Source organism: Prionailurus bengalensis, chromosome C1, assembly GCF_016509475.1.
Source record: "Prionailurus bengalensis isolate Pbe53 chromosome C1, Fcat_Pben_1.1_paternal_pri, whole genome shotgun sequence".
Lineage (NCBI taxonomy): Eukaryota > Metazoa > Chordata > Mammalia > Carnivora > Felidae > Prionailurus > Prionailurus bengalensis.
Window position 1 is genome coordinate 72,031,367 of NC_057345.1, and position 26,907 is coordinate 72,058,273.

Below are 26,907 nucleotides of genomic sequence, written 5' to 3' on the forward strand. Positions count from 1 at the left end.
AACGAAACTTAATATGCCCTGGCAGTTTGAGACTCACCCTATAATGCAATTAAATTAAATTAAAACCTAAAAGATCTCCAGAAAAGATAATGTTATAGTTTAGTAAAACACATATTTCAAATACCATTATCCTTTGTCTAATACACTAAGCAACCATTAATATAAATGAAATTTTAAATTAACACAAGTTCAAGATTACTTACTTCACTATAATTTGAGGGCAAATAAGGGAGAATTATTACTAACAAATACTAAGCATTTAAAGTCTGTTCAATGCACATTATGTTCAACAAAGTAAGTTATCGCTCCTTTTCTGTATGTAGACATTAGAAAATTCTATATATAGAATAATTAAGTTCATTAGAAAAATTAAAAGATTTTATAAAATGATATAGAAAGGAGGTATTTTTACTATATGGTGACATATACTATGTAACTACCTATCAATCTAGAAGTTACCTATATGACCTTATCCCAAAAAGTTAGTGATATGAGTATCTTAAGCCATACTGCCAGGTTAACATCTTTTTTTTTTTTTTTTTTTTGAGAGAGAGAGAGAGAGAGAGAGAGAGAGAGAGAGAGTAGGAGAGCAAGCAAGCATGAGTGGGGGAAGGGCAGAGAGAGAGGAAACAGTGAATCCCAAGCAGGCTCCGTGCTGTCAGTGCAGAACCTGATGAGAGGCTCGAACTCACAAACAAGATCATGACTTGAGCTAAAGTCAAGAGTCAGACACTTAACCAACTGAGCCAGACAGGCGCCCCCAACCTTAACATTTTCGAATACTTTGGGGACATAAAAACCATAAGATAACAAGTTTGTGGTGACAGTCTTTAATGCTACAGAAACTATGTAAGGGAGACTTGGGGAAAATTTACATGGAAAAATTTATTTAGTGCAACATAGTACATCTTTTACCATGTACCTGAAGAAAATGCAGGCAATTATAGGTAAATAAAGAAGGGGTTCTTGGCTAACATCTAAGTTGCTCTGTAATAGTTAGATACTATGAAACCATATGCCTCTCACCTTCATTTAGGCACAAGGACCAACACAGGAAAATTCTACTCATCCCCATGATAAAATAGGTATCATCACACTAAAAAAAAAAAAAAAAAAAAAAAAAAGGCATTCTGATAACTAAAACTACTTCTATTTCTCAGAGACTGGTCTGTAGTACCTATATTTTATTAATTCTCAATTTGCAAAATTCACTCTGTTCCTCTACCTAGAACTCTAGCCCCAAATCTTCCAATGGTTAACTCTGTATTATATAGATTTTAGCTCAAAAGGCACTACTCGTATCAATTTTCTTCTCTGATCACTCCAACCATGGGAGTCACCAAGTTGACTACTACCTCCAATCAGTATCATTCCCATTGCCCTACTTATCATGCATAAGTTACTATATCTTACTATTCATTGATTACTGATTCTCTTCCCTTACAAGAATACATATATGAGGACTGAGATACTGTTCATCTTGTTCACTTGTCCCTGGTGCCTAGAAGAATGCCTGACATATAGTAAATGACATCAATAAATATTTAGTAAGTAAACCAATTAACTTCTAGATAGGGAAGGATAAGTGATTAAGTGGACTCTCTATACTGCCTCAGTATATTTTGATTGCTAAATCTATTACTATTCCTCAGTGTTTTGCATTCCTTAGTATTTATACAATTTAGGTGTCTATGTTCAATGCAGGTAAAGAAAAACAAAAATAATTTGAAAGTTAATGTGCCAGAGATCAGAGAACATATAATATGCATGGTGGGGGAAATGCATATTTAATATACATAAATGAAGAAAATTATTAATGGTTTAAAGATAATTTCGGGGTTATTACTGATCAAGTATTCTTCTGAGCAAAATAAAAGAATTAAAGATAATTTGGGGGTTATTGCTGATAAAGTTTTCTTTTGAGGCAAAATAAAAGAATTAAGAATTTAAAAAGAATTAAAATTAGAAAAGTCATGGTCAAATGAATGTCTAAGTATTGAACTTAGATAGTGACTGTATAACCCTGCAATATGATGTCTATTTTATAAAGGGCAGATACATTCAAATTGGATTTTCCTTCTTAGGAGGAAGGAAAGATTATTATTCTTTTCTAATAATCACTAAATAATAAATATTTTTACTTTTCTAATTTCTTGTTCCTTTGATAAATAAGAGCTATAAACAAATATGAATAGATTTCATACCTTAAATTTTGTACCCCATGAAAAATATGGTTGTCTAGAGCACTTCATTATGTGTTTTAGACAAACCAACTACTAATAACACATTAAACTGTGAGTAAAGTACAGGCTGTGTGCTGACAGCTCAGAGCCTGGATCCTGCTTCAGATTCTGTGTGTGTCTCTCTCTCTGCCCCTCCCCCACTCATGTCTCTCTCTGTCTCAAAAATAAAATAAACATTAAACTGTGAGTAAACTCTATCATTCATTAATATCTCATTTTTTTAGAACTACTGAATTGCTAATTATATTTCAAGTTTACTTAGAAATTTGAGTTCAAATGGAACACATGAGGCAACATTATTACCGGCAAATTCTACAAATCAACAATATCCTTTATACTGAGACATGATGAGACCTTGCATATAATTCATTGTAATCTCAATGATATTTGTCAGACAACTTTTACATCATTTCATTGTTGTTGTTTTTTTTTATCAAGAAAGAAAATAGCTCTAGGTTCTTTTGAAAAACAGCTTTCCTGAAATGAAAGAGTATAAACAATAGAGCAAAAAAATACCCAATTCATAAACTATGGAGACACTCAATTTTAGAAACAAATGATACAAATCTAACATTCATTGACCTATTGTTCATATCATCTCCACATGCTGCAAATTTCTAACTAAGGACCTTGTCTTATAATAAATAATCAAATCAAGCCACGTCATGTTATCTTTTTAATTCATACATATTTGCACAATTTTTTTAAGATAATGCCTCAACAAGATTAAATATTTCATTTAGTTATAGAGTGTAATTTCCTGGGAACTGCTATTTATAAAATCTCTCTTTAATGGATTCTTTACTAATTTTGTTAATTACATATTATTAAGGGAAAAATTCTACTTTCTTTTTTGTAGACATAATTCATTTTTTGTAGAAAGAATAAGCTTTTTTCCTTTACAAAAATAAAAGTAACCATTATCTCTGGTTTGCTAAAATTTAGAAGAAAGAAAAAGTTCCTTGATTTATTGTCTGTTAGAATTAAAATGGTAGGATCAAAGTTTTGATTATCTAAGAGTATATATTAAATACATGAAAATATAGTCATTCAGAATTCAGAGATTGGGAATCTCAACTATTTGAAAAGCCTCAATCCTAAAAGTAAGCTTTAAAGGATTCCAACCAACAAAAACCTCTTTAATATGTGAAGGTTGAACCTTCCTCAAATTCTCTCCGAGGCAATTAATTGCATGTAAAATGACAAATCAAATTAGAGAGATAAATAATATTACAGCATGAAAAAAAAATGGCAGTTACCAGTAGAGGGAAGACAAAGAACTATCAAAATACAAAGAAGATCTGAAGATACATACCAAACCATCTATAGGTGAAAGGATAGGATACTGAAGATATACTTCAAAATAATCCATGTCTAGGGGAGAATCAAATGAGGGGTATAAAAGAGACAGGTATGGTCATGGGTTGATTATGGAAGCCAGGTAATAGATATAGAGGGTTTGTCACAGTATTCTACTTTTATATATGCTTGACAACTTTGCTAATAAAATACAACAAAAACACGGAATTATAAGTCAAGAGTCCCTGAAGATATCGATTAGTGATAAACAATCTCATAATGGCCAAATTCAAAGGCCTTATTTCTGTTCCCATCTTATATGATCTCTCCATCAAATGACACTGCCTCATACCTTTCCTTAAACTATTGTCTTTCGTTTCCCAAACTTTCTGACTCCTATCCTCTCAATCTCTTCAGCTGGATCTTCTTTGTCTTCGTGCCTCCAAAGTTTGGAGATCCTCAAAGATCTTGTCTCTTCAAACTTTACCGACAATCACAAAGTGTTAATTACAATTATATGCTAATGACCCGCACATTGCCATTTCCCACCTCCACGTCTCAGGAGTACTAGAAGTATATTTCCAATGTTATATATTGGAATATACTCACCACTTGGTAAATTTTACTATATCCTCTCCTTAGCTGTAGATGAGCACTTTCTACTTTGCCTGATATATCCATGTAGATCACCTACTAGTACCTCAAATTCAGTATATAAGTTTGAAACAAAACCCAATTCATAGTTTTTTGTGTTTTTTTTTTTTTTTTTCACATTTCTCCACCAAAAGCAGTAGCTCTCCTCTCAGCTTCTTAGTTTCTGCAAATGGTACCAAATCAACAAGGCGTCAAAGTCATGCTTGTCTGGGCCCTCTCTTTCTTCATATCTTTTCAGTTCTATTCTTTCCTATTGTTACTGCTACAAGACTCCTTCAGCTCTTATCACCTCTTTGCTGGTACTACTGCTAAGGCTTCCTAATTGGTCTTCTGTCCTCTGGTTTCTTTTAATTACAATCCGTCACATAGAGTTGCCAGATTAATATTCCTGAAGACTATCTCTCTAAAGATTTCACTCCCCTGCTGAAAAATCTTTGATGGGGGGCGCCTGGGTGGCTCAGTCGGTTGAGGGTCCGACTTCAGCTCAGGTCATGGTCTTGCAGTTTGTGAGTTTGGGCCCCGCGCTAACAAACAGCTCCGAACCTGGAGCCTGCTTCAGATTCTGTATCTCTCTCTCTCTCTCCCCCTCCCCTGCTCATGCTCTGCCTCTCTCTGTCTCTCAAAAATAAATAAAAAAATCTTTGATGGGTCCCCTCTGCCTAGTAAATAAATCTGAATTCTCTATCCAAATAGTCAATGCCCTTTACATGACCTGGCGACAATCAAACTGAACTCTGATGGTGTTTTATTTATCCTTCTATGAAGAAAATGTACCTTTTTCCTTCTGCTACCTAGTAATAGCTAATTTAACATAGGTCGTATTTTCCCCCCAATATTTATTGGTTGTTTGAGGGCAAGGACCATATCTTGGTACTACCTCCCCACAGAAAATAATACAATGTTTGTAAAGGAAGGAAAATAAGACTTCAGAATAAAACCCAATTAAATTTAGGCTACAAAATAGTATTTTAAGTCCTTTTCCTACAGATGTATTCTTTCCAGAATGTGTATAGAGAATAAAAACTATTTATTACCTGTTATTACATTTATATCTGGGTACTGGTTTTCACACAGACCAACAGCTTTGCTATCTCTCTCAAAAGCCTCTCGAAGTTCTTTCTTGACTGCTGCCGAACCACATAATCGGTACAGGCCTACTACCTAGAAATAAAATTATGGCCACATTATGATAAATTTGATAAGGAGAAGATATAACAGCACAAAATATTTAAGTCACATGAACTTGGTAATCAAATATGTTCTAATGACATTTAATTAAAAATACCTCAAACAGCTTTTGAAATCTCACCATAGACTATATTCATCAGTTTAATAAAAACATTCTATATTCTTTCATTTAAATTCAGACAATATACTATGATTTCTATAATGCTGGCTATCTTAAGATACAAGCCCTTCCCTTTAGTCTTATATGCTCAACCAATATCTCCATGCCCCAAGGTCATGCCTTTTCACATCTTTTCCCTGAAGAAGAAATGCAGCACAGTGGTTAAACAAGGGTTTGGGATTTCATATGGTCCCACTCTGTAACTACTTGCTTAGTGAATTTGGGCAAATTATTTAATCTCTTTAAACTCAATTTATTTATCCATAAAAAAAGTAATACCATTGAAATAAAATTCCAATATACTATTTGTGTGAAGTTACCTTTTTAGAAGGAAAAAAAGATCCTCAGGAAGAAATGAATTTTTTAACTTACTAAGTTAATTGATTATAAAGGGACAGAGGAAATTCAATTAAAATATATTAAAATTAAAATTAAACCTTTAGTTCAAAATGTATATAAGATACACAGATACCACCCACCCTACATTAAAAAGATTCATTTTTTAAACACAGTTCATATAGGAGATAAAATACTAAGTCTTAGGAAGTTCACCAGAAAGTCACTGAGAAGAAATCAGCACTGTATCTGTAAAGAGAAAACATGACTGATTAAGCAATCAGAGTTAAAAAAAAAAAAAAAAAAAAACCTTCAAGAAAATTAAGAAAAATACGTAGTTGTTGATTATATTTCCACATCAAAGACTGTTTAGGAAGCCAAATCACCTTGAGTTGAAGGAAGTTATAAAGAAATTATTTCAAGACAGAAAAAAGTAAAAACAAACAGTGAGGATCCCCAAAGATTTGAACCAGGAATCACTTTAAAATCATATAAACAATCTAGGAAAAGGAGTACACAAATGAAATTTCCAGGTGTACTTACGACACAAACCTCTCCAAGTCATTATATAACTGATAGAATACAAAAGGTGGGTCTTGATATAGGAAAATGTTACTAATGGACATAGAGAAATATTATCCAAAATAGTTGAGATGATAAGCTATTAAGTATTAATTGAAAGATACTAAGGAAACTACAACTATTTCTGAGAGAAGGTAATGCAAGGTGCTGCTACATTCAAAAGGATCGATGTAATATGGGAAACTAAGGAATGTACTTAGAAGGAAATTTCCTATTCTTATACAAATTCATAGTGCATTTGCATTGAGAATAGCATCTCCTATGTTGGTCACATCATCACAAGACATGGTAGAACCACAGATGATCCAGAAAATGAAACTAAAATTTTAACAGGATCAAAGAAAATGCTATCATATTAGAAGAAACTAATTTGATTGAGTGGAGCCCTTCTGGTGTAGGCACACTTAAGTGTCACAAAATCCCATAATAAAGATGTATCCCCTTGAACTTGGTGAAGGAGGTGAACCTAGAACAAGTTAAAGAAAGCAATACTTCAATAGTAAGTAATAAATTAATGGTAACATGTTGTCCACAAAGCTGAAAATACAAAGGTAATTTTTAAAGGTGAATAAAAGAAGACAGATCTAATACAGAGATTTCAAGGAAAAGACACTTTAGGATATACCCCTAATTTCAGAGGCTGACTTCTTAAACACTTCAAGTACATGCTTAATGCCCCTATCAGGGATAGAATCTGTACTGGATAAATCAGGAGTATGATTTCCATCGTAATTTTTCCCATTGAAAGCAGGGGATAGGTGGTAATAGCCTTCAAAGCATTTGGAAGATGCCACAAACTATTTTTGTATGACTGTTAAAACCTGACGCTCCTGATAACAAACACAAGAATAATTACTGCCTAAAAAGGTAACCAAAATTTAAGCAGCGTGCTAGTCTGTAAAATACAGACACAATAAGCCTCTTTCTCTGGCAGGGCAGGGGAGAGAGAGAAAAAGCAAAAGAAACAAAACAAACAAACAAACAAAAAAAGGTGTTTAAAAATTGCAGTTCTAAATGGACTACTATAAATTTTATTTTTTAGTTCACAGGAAATAATTCTTTATTAAAATAACCATTTCTAAACTTTAAGTATAGAAATAAAAAGCATTGCTAAAAATATTTTCTGGGTATTTAAAATAAATTACAAGTCTTAGTCATAAAGAAAAGAAATGCTCAAACGCTACTGGGGATATAACAAAGCAATCAGTAGCTAGTTGCAAGAGGCACTCCCTAGCCAAACCTGGGATAATTTAAGCTTCATAGAATAATGACTATAATTGATTGTAACAAATTGAATAAATTAAAACTCATGAAAAAATTATAAGTTTTATATACCCATTCTTTATAAACTATCTCAGAAAATAGATTGTAAAAGTACAGTGCTATTGGAGTTACTTATTTTAAAATTCAGTTGTAAAAGTTTGTTTAATAATTTGAAATTGGCCTAATCTCTGACCTTTCTACATATTGCCTGAAAAAAAAAAAAGGGAGAAAAACAGAGAACCTTAAGAAAAAGTAACTGGACCAAAAGTTGGATTGGAAACTAAAAGCCGTATTCTCATATAGAAAATATAAACTCTACCTGAATAATAGAGAAGAGGTTTCAAAAGCTCAGATGTACCTCTTACCTTCAGGAAACTACTGCATCTACTTTTATAGATATAAGCAAATAAGGCCCACAGAGATTAAGTGACTTGCCCAACATCACACAGCTAATTAATAATGGAGGAGAAACCGGTACCCAAGTTTCCTGTATCTTAATACAAAACCCCACTAACTTACACTGTTTCTGTAGTTTCCACATCAAGGTTCAAGGTGAGTTATTTTAAAACTCTTTTCTACACATAAAGAAATCATAATTCTGATTCGTTGACATTTACCTCTGATGTTTTTAATCAATGTCATAAATTCTGATAGTATTAAAGCAGAAATACTTCAGAATATCTAATTTTAGGCTTAATTTTTGAATTTAAACTATTACTTGCACCTCAGAATAACATCCTGAATGATATGCTGTTTCTCATTGTCACAGTCCACATGTATTAATGAAAAAAAGATAAGGTCTACAACTGGTTAACATTACATATCTTATTATATATAACACCAGGGTTTTTGTTTCTTTTAATGGGCTGCTTTTACATTTTATTTTACTATTTTATTTTATTTTATTTTATTTTATTTTATTTTATTTTATTTTATTTTATTTTATTTTACCTTCTCACTTAAAAGGAAGAGAGAATGAGACATGTTATTAGTAGGACCTCTCCTCATCCTCCACACTATCCCAAAGTTTAGACACAAATAAGCTTATGTATGCTTTCTGAAGTGTGGGATGAGGGAGAGTAGGGAACAAGGACAGGGAGTTAGTTTTAGGAGTACAGCAGGGTTTTAAGATTCACTGTTGGAATTTTGTACCACAGGAATGCCAAACCATGCAGAAACATTCCTTAAATGAATTAGTCTTTGCCTATCATAGCTCTGGCTTTTCTTAGGAATGTCATTGTAAAGCAATCCTGATAGCGAGGTATAAAACCCACATAACTCTGCATCACAACATAAATTGTGGAACCATCTAGCATGCTCTTAATTGCTCACTGACAATGTAGGTGAAGATGTGAATTATACCCTAAACAATAATGGGATAAATTTTAAAAATAGGAATGAGAAAATGTCTAAATTAGATTTTTTTTTAACCTTACCTTGAATCCCTTCCCTCAAGACCTACTATAAATTTAATTAATTAAGGTAGATAAATACATCGGGAGGTAGTAGAGAAACTGAAATAATACCTGACAGCCTCTCTTTTCAATTTCCATAATACATTTTTGTATCAGAAGTGGCACCATCAGTCCTGTATTTTCTTTCTCTACAACTTTTCGAATATCAACACCAAATATTACTGGTTCTCGATTTATAGCCAGTCCAGGAAGAGAATTATCCCACTGTTCCAGAAGAGTCACTTTCACATAAATAAGACCTCTAGGCTCAAGTTTGACAGCCAACTGATGTGTCTTTGTCACTCTGAATAAGGTGGGGAGAACAACAGTTCCGTGACAACACACTCGATTTTTTCTTGGAGTCGGTTCCCAACTGAATACTACTAATTTCAAATGCTGCGCATTTTCAATTTCTATGTTGAAAGTATGATCCATGTCTAAAAATGTTGTCCGACATGTGAGCAAAGCTGTTCTTGCTTTGTTTACTGAATCTACCTGAATTGCACAAAAGACATCTTTTGAATCTATCCGAGGTGGTTTTAAATCCTCAGCACCATAGAAATGCACACTCATGAGCCCAGATATGTACTGAGAACACTTAGGTTGATCAGAAAAACTATAATGTCTAAAAGCATCAATGTCTATTTCACTCTTGCTGCAACTACTTGGAATTATTTCTTTTCCCTTTCCAAATTTGTTGTCAGATCCATGTTTGCTAGATTTAGTTATAAGTTCAGGTGAATCTCCATCACTGAGGTAACCACCTTTGCAGGAATACTTGGAACTCACAGATGTTTTCTTCTGGTAGCTGTGCTGAGAAGATACACTGGTATCCAGATGGTACCGACTTATGACATTCCTCTTAGCAGCTGTGGTTGTGTTCCCAGAAGGTAGAATATTGGCATGATGAATTTCTCGACAGGTACATTTAGACAAGGAAGGAGTATTATCTGGATTGTTCATGTAATTCAAAGTTCCTTTAACGCTCAGCTTTCGGCTAAGTTCTGGCAACCTTTTCATTTTCATGGAAAGTTTCCTCACAGTTCGTGGAGATTTTATTTTATCTGGGAAAGACCAGTTAATTGAACCGCTTTTTTTCACAGGGCTAGGGCTTGGAGAAGATAATTCGGTAGCTCCCAATTCAGTCTTATTTGTAGCACCTAGGATCCCAGGACCTTTAAAAAAAAAAAAAAAGATATTATAAGGTGATATGTTTTGATTCCTACTTTATAAATCATCAACTAAACAGACTCTCCCATGGACAGAAATTTCTCCCTTGTTTTATCACACTGGGGAGATTTAGTAAGTTACAAGTTTAGGTAAATCTCCATTACTACCTTCAAACACAATATCAAGGATTTCCAGGGGTGCCTGGATGGCTCAGTAGGTAGAGCAAGTGACTCTCGATCTTGAGATTGTGGGTTTTAGCCTCATGCTGAGTGTAGAGATTACATAAAAATAAAATCTTAAAGAAAGGGGGGTCGGGATTTCCAAATGGCTTAGGGTGGAAAGAAGCATCTTCATCTCCATCTTCTTTTCTACTTTAAAGGTCTGGAGGAAGGGTAATATATATTCCTTTTAAATCTTTCCCACTGCAATATAATTCAGGGAGTATGTTATTTTATAACCATGAACAGTGGATATCAGAGGAAACTAGGAAAGCTTCCTATTTTGATGTTTATTTTGGCATATTATCTATTTGAGTGTTTATTTAGAAATCCTATTCCAATTTTAAAAAGAAAAAAGAAATCCTACTCTAATAAAAGAACATTTGTTTATACTTCTCTAAAAACTAAATTTTATCACATAGCAGTGGTTTTTTTTTTTAAAGTTAAAAACAAAACAAGCTTATTATTATTATTTATTTACTTTTTTTTTTTTTAAGTAGGCTTAATGCCCAATGCAGAGCCCAACACGGGGCTTGAACTCACCACCCTGAGATTAAGACCTGAGCTGAGATCAAGTCAGATGCTTTATGACTGAGCCACCCAGGCACCCCAAAAAACAAGTAAGTTTATAATTTTGACAACTAAGAGCCCTTTCTTTCTTCGATGTTCCCTCAGAACATATCACGAAAGATTATACATAGAATGAAACACAGTTAATCAAGAATAATTGAATATTGATTAATCAGTCAGAGAAAAACAAATATCATAGGACTTTACTCATATGAGGACTTTAAGAGACAAAACAGATGAACGTAAGGGAAGGGAAACAAAAATAATATAAAAACAGGGAGGGGACAAAGCACAAGAGACTCATAAATATGGTGAACAAACAGGGTTACTGGAGGGGGTGTGGGAGGGGGGATGGGCTAAATGGGTAAGGGGCACTAAGGAATTCACTCCTGAAATCATTGTTGTACTATATGGTAACTAATGTGGATGTAAATTTAAAAAATAAAACTTAAAAAAAAAAGAAAAAAAGAATAACTGAATATTGAATATCACAAAGCTAACTGAATAATTTTAAAAACTATAAAGACATTTTCTTTCTTTTATTATTTATATACAATAATTCTCTGGAACTTCAAAAGCTAAATTAGGGCCTTTCCTTGCAATTTCAATATATTAAGTAATAGTACAGAAACATAAATAAGTTTTGTTATCTTCTCAGTTTTCATGAAGAGTAAAGCATTGAAATGTTTTTGATTTTTTTCTCCACACAAAAATAGCTTTTTTCCCCCCTGAATGTCAAAATTATCCAGGTTTACAATAAAAAGTTTTTAAAAGACACAAAGAAATCCAAATAGCCTAAACTGAGCTATTAAGAGATGAGTCATTATAAATAGTGAGGTGAAAATAATATCCAAAGTAGTTTAACAGTAAATTGTTAATATTTATAGCACTAGCCAACATTTATTGAGCTAGACAAAGTATGAAAAATTAATTTAACACTTAGTATGCACAGATTCTGATTTAATTCTTGAAATAGCCCTAAGAGTTAAGATACCACAAGCATCCCATCTTCCAGACAAGGACCTCATGCACAGAGCTGATTTGTTTAAGATCACAAAGCAGCTAAGTGGCAGAAACAGGTACAATTCAAACCTAAGCATAGGCCTTCAGAGCCTATATTCTTAAATACTGTACTTTAGAGTACTTCCATCCTTCTAAACATTTTTCTGTCTATACATATACATTAAATTGATTTTTAATGGTGGCTTCTTAACCATTATTAGTAAGTTAAGGGGCACCTGGATGGCTCAGTACGTTAAGCATCTAACTTCAGGTCAGGTCACGATCTCATGGTTCATGAGTTTGGGCGCATTAGGCTCTCTGCTGTCAGCCCAGAGCCCACTTCAGATCCTCTGTCTCCCTCTCTCTCTGCCCCTCCCCCAACCCTTCCCTCTCCCTCTCTCAAAAATAAATAAATGTTTGCTTTTAAATAAAATATTCCATTTAACCTTAAACTTTCTTTTTTCTTTTTTTTAAGTTTGTTTATTTACTTATTTATTTAGAGAGAGGGAGAGAGGGAGGGAGGGAAGGGGGGAAAAGAGAGGGAAAGACAGAATCCCAGCCAGGCTCCAGGCTGTCAGCACCAGCCGGACGCAGGGCTCAAACTCACAAACTCACAAACTCAAGACCTGAGCCAAAATCAAGAGTCAGACGCATAACCCACTTAACTGACTGAGGAGCCACCCAGGGGCCCCTCAACCTTAAACTTTCAATCCCTCAGTTAAAAAAAAAAAATGTATAAACTGACTAATCAATTTTATTTTAAAATGTGAAACTGTTCCTATTTAAGTGTTTAATAAAGCAAAATGAAAATAACTTCTAAAATCTATTATGTAAGTTTAAACTGTTTCTTTAAAGAAACAATTTAGGGGTGCCTGGCTGGCTCACTCAGGACAGCATGTGACTCTTGATCTTGGGGCTGGGCCTCGAGCTTCTTAAAAAAAAGAAAAAAAAAAAAAGAATGAATGAATGAAACAATCTATGATTTAAATTATTTAAAATTTAAATGAGTTTTTCACACTTCCTCTAACTATTCCTTACAAAGATCTCTAATGACCCTAATATCAGAGGTTACTCTATGAAATACTACATTTCACAATTAAAATAACAAAAGAGAGTATTAATTCATTTCAAAATCAATAGTTTAAATGACCTTTCTTTTAAAGTGCTAATATAATCTCCCTCCATCCCTCTTTATGTGTCCTAAAAACAAAGAAGTGGTTTCTTTATAGAGAAAGGACTATTTTAAGTATGCCTGCGGGGCTTTTCTGGTAAATAACAAATAAGAAATGGAATATTTGATAAACTAGACAAAGCATTCCCTTGTACTGTAAATTGTAGTACAATTCTATTGGTTTACTGGCCTAAAACATTCTTTAGTAATCAGAGTCCTGCTGTAGTCTACAATCTATTTTGTCAACGGCTTAAAAAGCTATCCAGTATATTAAATTGCTCTAGGTTCTATTAAAGTATTACGGAGTTAATTTAACATTTTGACTTTTTTTACACATCATGCATTATTCTTACTGAAGTCTTTAACTATTAAAATGAAATACTGTGTATGTTAGCAATTTCTACTTCAGACAAGACTAAACTTATTAAAATAAAGATGCTCTGTTTTTATAAAACCCAAGAGCTGAAATACTACCAAATTCAATAATTGCTTAAAATTAAACCAAAATTATACTAATCAAATCACAGACTAGCTATACAGGGAAAGTACAAAATGAAAATCTTTGTAAATCCATAAACCAGGCTAGAATCAAGTGAAACTGGCACATTCCTTCAGCACCTAGAACAGTAACTGGCACACAGCAGAAATTGAGCGTTTTATAGAGTAAATCAATTAATCAACCAACCAATTGTCAGTTGCCTGTAAAGTGGTAAACCTTTTAGGAAATATAATATAGGAATTACTATAATAGTTACCAGCCATAAAAACCCAGTAATGATACTAGTAATTAATCCAAATAAAGTGAAATAGATCACGATGATGATCACTCCTCTAGTAGTGGAAATAATCTATTAACACCCAACATAACCAGTCAAATAGATTAGGACACATCAACCCTATTAAATACTATAAAATTGGTAAACAATAATGTTAATCTACATGTAACAATACAAGATGAAAACATCAAGTGGAAATATCAAAAACCAAAAACAGGGGCACCTGGGGAGCTCAGTCAGTTAAGCATTCAACTCTTGATTTCGGCTCAAGTCATGACCTCAGGTCGTGTGATTGAGCCCCAAGTCAGGCATCAAACTGGGCAGGGAGCCTGCCTGAGATTCTCTCTCTCCCTCTCCCTCTGCCCCACCCCTGTACATGGGGGTGTGGGGGAAGGGGCATGCTCTCCCTTTCTCAAACAAAACAAAATCACCAAAAACAGACTGCTATGATCGCAACTAGCTAAAACATAAATATACATATGGGACTTAATAAACAAAATAACAAGTCAAAATTGTGTTAGAATGATTAAAAAATTGTCAGCGATACTAAATATACTCAAGCTTTTTTATTTCTTGATCAGAAAATTATTTTGAAATTCAACCATTATCTTTGCCTATTTCTCAACAGTTCTCATTTTTGATGTTTATTTATTTTGAGAGAGAGAGAGCATGCACACAAGAGCGAGAGGGGGAGGGGCAGAGAGGGAGGGAGAGAGAGAATCCCAAACAGGCTCCACCCTCAGCATGGGGCTCAATCTCACAACCCTGAGATCATTACCTGAGCCAAAATCAATAGTCAAATGCTTAACTGACTGAGCCACCCAGACACCCCTCAACAACTCCGTTAATATTGCTAAAGAAAACAGATCACTTTAGGTAACCTTTCTGATCAAACTAAAACAAAATGATGACAAAGAAATAAACTAAATATTTCCTTTAGTCAACTTAGGACTGTGATTATATTTTAATAAGATGCTAAAAAGAAGAATAAGAGAGAGAGGAAACATAAATAACAGCTCTACCCTACTTTCAAGTCTTTGTTTTTGTTTTTATAATATGTTAGTCTTTCTAGGTTCACAATTTGCCACAAACATAAAATAATAAAGTTTGAAGACAGCAACTTAAATCAAAATATGTGTAACTTTACAGACACTGGCTTTCTAACTTTGCTGTTATTCTTATGCCCTCTTGCCTTTCCTGCACCATACAAACCCATCACTCTCTGCCATACTCCTGCAAGCTTCCCTACCACTCCAATCACAACCTGTATTCCAAACTATTATTTCATAAAGCATTTATTCCTCTTTCCATCTGGCTTACAAAAAAAAAACCCACAAATTCTTCTGAAAAATCAGTCTACAATTAGAAATGCACACACACAATTTTTTTTTTTTTAATTTTAAAAATGTAAAAAAGCAGGCTCTGTGCTGTCAGTGTAAGCCGGACGAGGGGCTCGATCTTACAACTGTGAGACCATGACCTGAGGCAAAATCAAGAGTCTAATGCTTAACCGACTGATCCACCCAGGTGCCCCACTCACAAAATTTTTCATTACCTTCAATCCTAACATGGCAGTGTTGGGGGGGTAGGATACTTAACTTTTCTAGTATAACTTTTCAGTGTTTCTTTCAAACTGACATAATATAGTATACACTGTTATTTAACTCACTTTTTCTCTTATCATATAACATTTATTCCACCTCCACATATCCCTGAGAAAAGGATTCAAATCCAAGTAATTTATTTGTAAAGCACCTAATTATCAGCAAGAAGTGAGAAAATTCAGGGGCAAATCCAAGAACAATCAAGCCTGTTACTACTACAGGCAACTCATGTTCAATATCAGGAGAAAACTCTGGGAAATGATATAGAATTATGACACCCAGGGCATGAGAGAGCTGAGGTGGTTCTACACCAATTCTGGTTGGTGGGCACTCCAACAGTCACTCATTGACTCAGAGGAAGTCACTCTGCTTCCTGCAGAGAAGTTCTCTAACACTCCTGCCAGAATCCTCAAGCAGAGATGCAGATACTGATGTTTGGATGGAGGCTTGTCCCATCTGAATAAATAATAAATCCCAAGGGATAAGGACAAGATACTGACAGCATCTGTTATACGCCACATCTTTGAATATTCTGTATCATTTGAAATTTTATAAATTAAAACAACTTGATATAAAACAGAACTGCTTTCTAGCCAACATTTGATATTTGCAACTAAATATGCTCTCTGCTATTTCCTAGTGTGTCTGGGACCAAATTTTAAAAGAAGCACATCAACAACTCAAGGCAATCAAGGAAGAAAGAAACCATTAGGTTGAACTATTTCATATAGTGTTCTGCAGATCAAAAACTGTCAATTTCATATGGTGCAACCTAATATGCATCAAACTTCAATTATTTTTCTAGGTTCCATAACTATTACAACACCCACCTACTTGCGAGGTCTTTACTTTTACCTCTCATTTATTTTTTCTCTTCTTCCTTTCCTTTGTTCATGAGGAAATGTAGGCATGAAACTGTAAAGTAATAACTACTGATACACGGACTATACAACTTTTCAGCTATAGCCAGGCTAGGTATAAATGAATGAATGAATGAATGAATGAATGAAGCAAAATTAGATTTACATAAAGAATATATCTTGGGGCGCCTGGGTGGCTCAGTCAGTTAAGCATCCAACTTTGGCTCAGGTCATGATCTAACGGTTTGTGAGTTCAAGCCCCGCATCGGGGTCTGTGCTGATAGCTCAGAGCCTGGAGCCTGCTTCAGATTCTGTCTCCCTCTCTCTCTGCCCCTCCCCCACTTGCAGTCTGCCTCTCTCTCTCTCAAAAATAAACCAACATTAAAAAAATTAAAAAAAAATTAAAAACAAAAAGGAAAAGTATCTTTCTCTTCTGCACCTCATGATCCCACTCTTTCAACTAAGAGAAACTAATTAAGGACAGACACACTAACAGTTGGTGTAGAACTACCCCAGCATCTTCACCCCTTACAAAATCAAGTCTGTGACAGGAATAACTAAACCACCATCTATATACAATATTTGTAAACGTTTTTGAAGTTTTCTTTATTTTTATGAAAACACACTCACTTTGTAAGGAAAAGTACATAGCTACAATAGACATCTATATTTAGTTTTAGCTACTGTCCAAGAATTGAATGGAAGAAGAAGGCAAACATGTGACCATCTTTACCTGCAAAAGGAGATTTCAACATGAGACTCTCCTCTACCATTATTCTTTCTTGTGTCTTGTGTCCAAGCCCTTGCTTGTACTGCCGCACGAGCTCTGTGGAGTGGATGGACTCAACAGGATTCACTTCATTTGACTGTGATGTATGAACCTTGCCTCTGTGTTCTGAAGAGTACAGGAAGCCTTCAGTGTACTGTTCTGCTTTCATTAGGTCTGGACCAGACAATACTCTCAAACTAACAGCAGGAAACTTCAGAACAGCAGGGTCTGCCTCACCAAAATTCAAGGCATTTGATATACCAAAGTCATCATCCTCAGGAATGGGGTTGTACCATATTTCTCCTTCATCATCTGCATCATTTTCCTCATTAAAATCTAAAGAACAATTTTTTGATAATGAAGAATTTGTAGCATTACACACCACATATGTACAATATTCTTCAGATGATTTGAGGAAAGGTCGTGATAACTGATGTTTAGGTGAGATGGATAAATGACTTATGTCTTGGCATTTCTTATTTTCTTCTTCCAGGTTAAAAGATCTCAGAGTACTCTGATATAGCCAATTGCGTTTCTTTGACACAGTGATGCTGTTAAGTGGCTTATGACCTCTGATTCCAATATTATCCTTCAGATCTTCAAGTTCTCTTCTCTTCACTGAAGACCCATAGACATTTTCAAATAGATCTGTTTCAAAGAAAAAGAAGAAAGTAAAACGTAATGCCTAGGATACCAGGAAAAACCAGTCACTTGAGATCAGTTATTAAAATACTATTTTTAACAATGGAATATTACTCAGCTATCTAAAAAGAATGAAATTTTGCCATTTACAATGAAATAGATGGAACTAGAATGCATTATGCTAAGCAAAGTAATTCAATCAGAGAAAGACAAATACCATGACTTCACTCATATATGGAATTTAAGAAACAAAACAGATGAACATGTGGGAAGGGGGAAAAAAAAGAGGAGAGAGGGAAACAAACCACAAGAGACTCTTAATGACCAGAGAACAAACTATGGGTTGATAGTAGGAGGTGGGTGGGAGATGGGCCATACCGGCACTTGTGATGAGCACTGGGTATTGTATGTAAGTGATGAATCACTAAATTCTATTCCTTAAGCCAATATTGCACTATATGTTAACTAAAATTTAAATTAAAAAAAAAAAAGAAAAAACTAATATTTTTAAAGTTAAAAAAGAAGGAAAAGTAGTATTACACATTTGGAGACTAAAATGAAACAAGAAACATTTTGGCTTTTTCACTAAAAATAATTTTTATTATTTAGACTGCTAGTAAAAGTGACATAAGAATTCTAAGAAAATGAATAAACAAACTGTAAGATTGTCTTTATAAATATATTTGGGCTAACAAAGACGTACCCCACGCAAAACACACTTAAGCTTATATAGAATGCTTTGTACACAGTATGACTTTAATTCATATTTTGAATAATTTTATTTTTCTTTTTAAACATTTTTTTATCTTATTTGAGAGAGAGAAAATACAAGTGGGAGAGAGAGAGAGAGAGAGAGAGAGAGAGAGAGAGAGAGAGAGAACGAACCTTAAGCAGGTTCTGTGCTCAGCACAGAGCCTGGTACGGGCTAGATCCCATGATTCTGAGATCATGACCTGAGCCAAAATCAAAAGTCATGCTCAAATGATTGAGCCCCAAGTCTGGCTCTGTGCTGGATGTGGAGCCTGCTTAAGATTCTTTGTCTGTTTCTTTCCCTCTGCCCCTCCCACACTCATGTGTTCTCACCCTCTCAAAAAAAAAAAAAAAAAAATGAATTAAGGAATTCATAGTGCAATGAGGGTCATCAAATGCTTGATATGTGTTTGTGTTAATGTAATGTGATAAGATTTTTTTGAGAAAAATGTACACATAACATCAATTCCACATAGAGAGGTAAATGTTTTGCACATCCAAAGAACTGCATAAAGCAGGCTTCAATTACAGTCAATAAGCTAAATATATACCATAACACTAATTCACTAGGCATAGAAAGTTAAAACAGAACCACATTTCTAAAAATTTAAGATCATACTAAAGGTTTCTAAATTATGGAATTATAGTCCTGCTACTTCACGTGTATATATGGTTGATTCATCTTGTATTCTAGCAAATAAAATATGAAAGCCTAGTAACAGAGTGATAAAAACACATTAAACTATGAGGAGCTTAGAAACAACCACAACGTTAGGTTCATGCATAATCAAGGCTTTCAGTAACCTTCCTCTACTGAAAAAAAAAATCCCCTAAAAAATGTAAACTTGTCTTTTTTCATCCTAAATATTACCCAACCAAGTAGATTAATTTTTAAAAAAGCTAATAATAATTTTTAAAAATATCTCAAACACAAACTGGGTTTCAAGTTCATCTAGTTCAGAGGCAGGAATGAACTAGGAATCAAAAGGGAAGAAAGTTCCCGTGAATGTCTACTATGCCAGGCATTTACTTACTCAACAAATATTAATTGAGTACCTATTATGTGCCAGGAATGAGAGATAAAGCAGTAAGAAAGCCCTTAACCTCCACAACAATGTTAAGAAAATGACTATTTCCATAAGGCAGAAAAAGTGAGGAATATGGTCAAGGTGCTAGCTGTAGTATTCAAATTTAAGTCAATCTAATACTAAAATCCATGCTCTTCACCTGTCTCCCCTATACCATGCTACCCACCAAAGGTAGGAAAGCAGGTAACCCTTTCTGAATGTGGTGATAATATCAATCCAGTTAACTGCTCATAAGGATTGAGTAATGGTGGAAATATCTTGAAAACTATATAACTCAGAAAAGTAATTTGCCCAAGATCAACTGGTTCATAAATGGAAGAAGCAGTACTCAAAATAAACTCTTATGACTCCAAAGTTTGTAGCAATACACCTGGGCTACTAGAAAAGAGATACACACCTCTACCCTCCAGGATTTAACATGCAAACATGTAACGAATATTCGATAAATAACTTGAATTAATTTAGTTCAATTTAATTAATGAAAAACGTGAGGATTCAAGTCTTTCTTTGGTTCTGTCTCCTTTAAAATTAAAGAACTGATTTAAGAACTGAAAATCAACACATACTCAGGAATCACTGGGGCTTCCAGGTTGTTAGTGGTAACATCTTTTTGCCAAGTGTACTAAAGTCCAAATCTATTTCACATTTAAGCCCAAGTCCCCTATTATTTAATAGCATTTCAGATGATCAAGGGACATTATTGGTAGTTTTTACACAATTATAAATTTGAAGCCAAAAGTATAAAATTATACAACTCATGATAGCTAGGAGTCACATATTATTTTATCATTTTCTCAGATGTCTCTCAGCAGATCCAAAATTTTATATAGTTAAATTATTTTGAGTCCTATTGAGTTTTTGACATACATTTAAAAAAATAAACATGCTTTTACTTGTACTACACTCCAAGGAACTGTAATGACAAAAACAAAGCTACTAGCAACCCGTATTTAAGCAAATTGATATATCTATTGATATAAGTAATTAATAAATGTGTAATATTAAAAGGAATAATTATACCATGAGATACAATGCAACTATTTTTCATGAAACTACAGACCACAAAAACTTGAAACCAAATAATCTGACTGCTATTGCTGAATAATTCAATATACTACATGATACTGAAGTTAAAATTTAGAGATAAATAGGTACATCATTATGATTTCTGATAAAGGCCAAATTCATTCATTTATTAAAACTGAATATAAGCAACACATTCAGGACCCTAATTTTAAACATTTCATTTTTATCTCAGGTAACTAAACAGATGCATATGAATGTAAATTACACAGAAAGCTATCTGCAATCTTCCATTTACTCCCTTTTATGCTAAAATTAATGTTAAACCCTACTGGCATAAATTTAAATTATCTTTAGCTCCTGTTAGCTTTACCTACAGCTATGTTCACTCACTCACACACAGTCACAATGAAAAGAAAATATAAGTAAAAAAAGATATCAAAATAAGTACGCAAAGCTGCAAGTCAAAAATGTCTTTATTCTCTTATAATTATACATGTTGTGGTATAATTAATGAAATGAATAATTAAAATAACTTTACTTTGAAAATCCATAAGAGAATGCAGAAGTGGTAATTAAGTTTTTCACTCAGAAAAATATCCTACATAGTAGTGAACTACTCAAGCCAATTTTTTGTCCTCAACTATTATTTCATAATAAATCAAATGACTTACTATTACTAAACATTTAACTAGTGCCCCACCTCAAAATCATCAGCAAACTGAGAAATTATGGATTTCAACCTTCACTGAAATTGTACAGTATATACAGACATCTTTTCATCATTTAAAAAAGCCCTACTGCAGAAACAAACTTTGTTGCTTTTGCTTACATCTCCTTAAAAAATCCTAAATAAAAGAATTCTTACAACATTGTATTAGAATTTAAATAAATACAAGCAATCCTGCTTAGAGTCAAACCTGGCAGCCCAGATGAAATGACTAGAATAAATACAAGCCTTAGGTTTGTACATGAGTTTTTATATACATGTGCCTTTCTCTTTTCCAGATACATCTAAGTGGGGAGATGGGTACAATGAAAAGGAAGTAAGTTATTTTTCTGTTTTACATTTCCTCCCTTGTGACTAGCAACAAAACCCTTAAGAAAAAAAAGCTGTGTGCTAGCTAGCTTTAGGGACAGTAGAGAAGAAAACTCTGAGACTGTTTGCAGTTCCACAAAGTAAGAGGGAACAGCAAGACAAAGATGCACAAAAGAAGGGCAGGATAAGTAAGTGTCCCTAAACAGGTGTGTGTTAGCTCGATTGCCAGTGTTCTTCAAGGCAGTACTCCTTACCTTCTGATCACTTCACTCTCTATCCAGAATCCTAATGATCTGGGCAAGGTAGCATTCTCACAAAGCCTGATTACCTTTCTCTTGGTAACAGCTAACTAAGCACCAAGCACTGTACAAAATAGATTATCCTTTTTCATCCTCACAGCAACCTGAGGGCTGAGTGACCTGTTCCAGGTCACAAGCCTAGTCAGTGATGGGGTCTGATCAGACAACTAGAGGCTCTATTCTGTTAACCAGCATACTACATAGACTCCTCTCTAGTACATTCCACAATCTCATGTTTATTGGTGCAAGATAAGACCAATATGAAGGGAACTGCTTAAACTTGTCACATGTAAGCAGTAAGTATAAATATACATAATAAAACTGAAGCTGAAAGACCTCAACTGCTTTGTTCTAATAGAATTTAGTTTAAGTATCAAGTATCAGAATAAAGTAGAATGCTTCTTCAAAACTTTAATAAATGTATCAAGATAGGTGATTGGGGCACTGGGAACTCTAGAACCTTGCTACTCAAAGTACATACCAAACAGCCTCATCTACACTGGAAGTTTGTTAAAATGCAGAATCTCAGGTCCCACCCCCCACACCTATAAATCCACATTTTAACAAGATTTTCAGAGTTTGAAAAGCACTGCTCCATAACCACACTTTGAGTAGCAAAGGTCTAAAAAATAACCTTAGTGATTCTCAAAAAATAAATTCCACTTACAAATGTAGGACTTTCAAATCAACACACTATTTTCTGCTGAATTTGTAATTCTCAGAGTTTTCCTGCCACCAGCAACTTCAATGTTCTGTGGCACTCTTCCAAAAAAAAAAAAAAAAAAAAAAGACAACTGAACTTGCTTCCAGGGCCATAATGGCAGAATTTCTCAGAGAGGGATTTAAAGTTAGAAGACAGCCAAACATTATATGCCTATTGATACTAATCATGAATAGGGCTAATGCATAAAAGAATTTGTTGAAAAAATTCATAAAGATCATGTAGATCATAAAGAAATTAGAGCTACAAATACTTCAGGAAATAGATGAGAATCTGCATTATAAATCTCAACCTAACAAAGTATAATGCATGAAATCACACCAATTAATACTATTTTAAAAGAATTACCTAAAATTTTCAGACAAAATATTAACAAGTTACATGCCCTAATTTTTTTCTTTCACAGATCGTGTAGCAGCAAAAGTAGAGTCAAGGTAGGCTAATTATTTTTTAAGGCAATAAAAGGCTGAAATAGCTCAACCTAGTGCCTTTGAATTTATTCCTGAGTACTATATGCTAATTAAATATATTTATAAAGACTTATGAAGTATAGCTGGCAAACAGATTAAAATTCCTTTGTAATCTACGGCTTGCAGAAACTTGACAATATTTATCATGTGTAATGACTTTAGATTTCTTAAATAATCATCTCAATTAAGTACAAATTGGCCAATCTGTGAACATCACACCCAAAACACCAAATCATTGGCATTATTATACTACCTAAAGTTTTAAAGGTTCTCAGTAGCAGACAGAAATCAAAACAAAACATCATTTTGGCTTCCAAAATGAATTTAAAATCATTCCAAATCATTTAAAAATGATTGTTATGTGGTCTCAAAAATTTTCAAAATACCCAAGTATTAGATAGATTAGGTATCTCCATCCCATTAATTATTCTGTTATAAATTCTTTAACTTCACCTTGAAAGAAAACATTCTCATAAATAATACTGAGTAGAAAAGTGTGATATAAACCTTTTGGTGTATTTAACACCTTTATACAATCTAGAATGAATTACTTCATCTGGAATGCCCAATTAATTTTTTAGAAAACATGATTTAGGGGCTCTTGGTGGCTCAGTTGGTTAAGCACCTGACTTCATATCAGGTCATGATCTTGCAGTTTGTGAGTTGGAGCCCCAAGTCAGGTTCTGTGCTTACAGTTCAGAGCCTGGGGCCTGCTTTGGATTCTGTGTCTCCCTGTCTCTCTGCCCCTCTCCCGCTTGTGCTGTCTCAAAACTAAATAAACGTTAAAAATTTTTTAAAAAAGAAAAAGGAAAACAGGATTTTTTTCTTTTAATTTTTTTTTTAATGTTAATTTTTATTTTTGAGACAGAGAGAGACAGAGCATGAACAGGGGAGGGGCAGAGAGAGAGGGAGACACAGAATCGGAAGCAGGCTCCAGGCTCCGAGCCATCAGCCCAGAGCCCTACGTGGGGCTCGAACTCACGGACCTCGAGATCGTGACCTGAGCTGAAGTCGGATGCTTAACCGACTGAGCCACCCAGGCACCCCGAAAACAGAATTTAAAAGTAAACTCTAGAGGGGTGTTTGGGTGGTTCAGTCAGTTAAGTGTCTGACTTTGGCTCAGGTCATGATCTCATGGTTCATGAGTTTGAGCTCCGAGTCTGTGCTGACAGCTCAGAGCCTGGAGCCTGCTTCAGATTCTGTGTCTCCCTCTCTCTCTCTGCCCTTTCTGGGTTCACACTCTCTCTCTCTCCCTCTCTCTCAAAAATAAACACTAAAAAGATTTTACTAAAAAAAAAGGTAGAATCCAGGTAACATCAATCTTAACTAAAGTAAACACTTAAAGGTGAAGGTTTAAAATAGATATACTGATTATTTTTAAGTTTTTTTTTTTTTATTTTGAAAGACCGAGAGAGCAAGCACGAGTGGGGGAGGGGCAGCGAGGGAGAAAGGGGTAGAGAGAGAAAGAGAGCGCATGCGTGAGAGAGAGAGAGAGAGAGAGAGAGAGAGAGAGAGAGAGAGAGAGAGAGAGAATGAATACCAAGCAGGTTCTGTGCTATCAGTACAGAGCCCAAGGTGGGGCTTGATCCATGAACAGTGAGATCATGACCTAAGCCAAAATCAAGAGTCAGACACTTAACTGACTGAGCCACCCAGGCCTAAAAATAGATATATTCACTTAAAAATTATCTTAATAGGCCACCTGGGTGGCTCTCAGGGTTAAGCCTGGGACTCTTGATTTCAGCTCAGGTGGTGATCTCACCCTTCCTGAGGTTGAGCCCAACACCCATCCCGGACCCTCATCCCCACCTGTATCTCCACCCATCGTGGGGCTCTGCCCTGAAGGTGAGAAGCTGCTTAGGATTCTCTTTCTCCCTCTTTCTCTGCCCCTTCCCACCTCGAGAGCACTCTCTCTCTCTCTCTCACTCTCTCTCTCAAAATAAATAAATGAACATTAAAAAAAAAAAAAACCCTATGAGAATTCCCCCATCTTCTTTGCAATTTTGAGGTAGTTACCTACCCTCTAAGCCTTGTTGAAATTCCATTCATCTCCTCATTTCAAGCAACTTAATATAATTAATTGGATCAGGCTTCTAAGGAACTTTAGCATGTGTTTAACCTCATATAAATAGGGGTTTTGGAGTCATTGAGACCTGAGTCTGAATCCATATAATAGTTTGAATCCCTACACTAATATATACAAACCATATAATACTAGTTTGTGCCACCCTGGGTAAACTTCTTGACTCCTGTTTCTTTTGTTGTTAAATGACAGGTGTTGGGGGGGGGGGGGATATGCAGGGGGATTATGAGAACCACATAAAGTATCCAGATGGTTTTAATAAGTTCAACTAACCTTCATGAAAAATAGTTAAAAAAAAAAAAACAAGATTAACTCTCCAAATCTATACCAGATATGTAAACATTACATAAGTTATTTATATCTTTCCTAAAAGATGATTTGAAAGGAAATAACATCTGAGAAAGTTTAAACCAGAAATAACTCAAGCATTTGCTTAGATTTCTTGTAAAATACCTAAAATACGATCACATCGTAATTCTAATGTTTCATTTTAATTTATTTTACAGTTACTTCAACTTAATTACTTTCTCAATGAAAAGAATCAATGAATTCATTCTTGAGCATTATTACATTTATTATTACTTTAAAAATCCTTGAATGTTTATTTACAGTATAACTGAGGATCTTAAAGCCATCACATAGTAAATGTTTCCTTTGCAACAAAAGGGTAAAAAAAATTGACTAAAATTTTATGCAGATTTTTGTTATGGGTGAAATTTAACGATCTTACAAAGAGTTAACTGAACCAAGATCATGGGAAGTAAAGATACAGTAGCAATAAAATATAAAGATTACAAATACTTTACTCCTGCAAATACGTATTTTTTTAATGTGAACTTAGCAAGTACACCTCCCTTTACAAAAAAAAAAATGTACATTCTGTTATCCTTTATTCAAAAGAAATGGAATAAGTTTGGGGCACTTGGGTGGCTCAGTTGGTTAAGCATCCAACTTTGGCTCAGGTCATGATCTCACAGTTTGTAAATTTGAGTCGCTCCTCGGGCTCTGTGCTGACAGCTCAGAGCCTGGAGCCTGCTTCGGATTCTATGTCTCCCCCTCTCACTCTGCCCCTCTCCTGCTCATTCTCTCTCATTCTCTCTCTCTCTCTCTCTCTCTCTCTCTTTCCCTCCCTCCCTCTCTCTCATCCCCTCTCCCTCTCTCAAAAATGAATGAACATTAAAAAAATATTTAAAAAAAAGAAATGGAATAAATTTGAGGATAAATAGGATAAAGAAATGGGATAAATTTTGACAGGTATGGATTAGAGATTTATAGACTCAAAAAAAAAAAAAACCTTTTCAAGTTTGTATATGCTTTAAATGAATCATTTGATTTGTCCTCACTGTGCGATTACAAGTTTTGTGAACTTTGTTTCTCCCCAGTTTTGTATTTATTGGTTAAACAAAGTTAATGTGTATAAACCCCAGTCCTGGAGGATTTGTAATTCTTACCAGAGAAAATGCTAAGTACTGT

The 26,907-nt window shown here is 34.4% G+C and overlaps 1 protein-coding gene across 2 annotated transcripts in view; it reads right to left on the reverse strand.

Annotated features, from left to right (window-relative positions):
• SYDE2 (synapse defective Rho GTPase homolog 2) overlaps positions 1–26,907 on the reverse strand; it is a 52,875-nt gene that overhangs the window by 22,406 nt on the left and 3,562 nt on the right. For both annotated transcript variants that reach the window (XM_043575464.1, XM_043575465.1), the window contains exons 2-4: positions 17,284–17,967; positions 9,252–10,354; positions 5,231–5,357 (exon numbers count right to left, since the gene is read on the reverse strand). In XM_043575464.1, the coding sequence (XP_043431399.1) occupies positions 5,231–5,357; positions 9,252–10,354; positions 17,284–17,967 (1,914 nt within the window). The remainder of the gene's footprint in view (positions 1–5,230; positions 5,358–9,251; positions 10,355–17,283; positions 17,968–26,907) is intronic.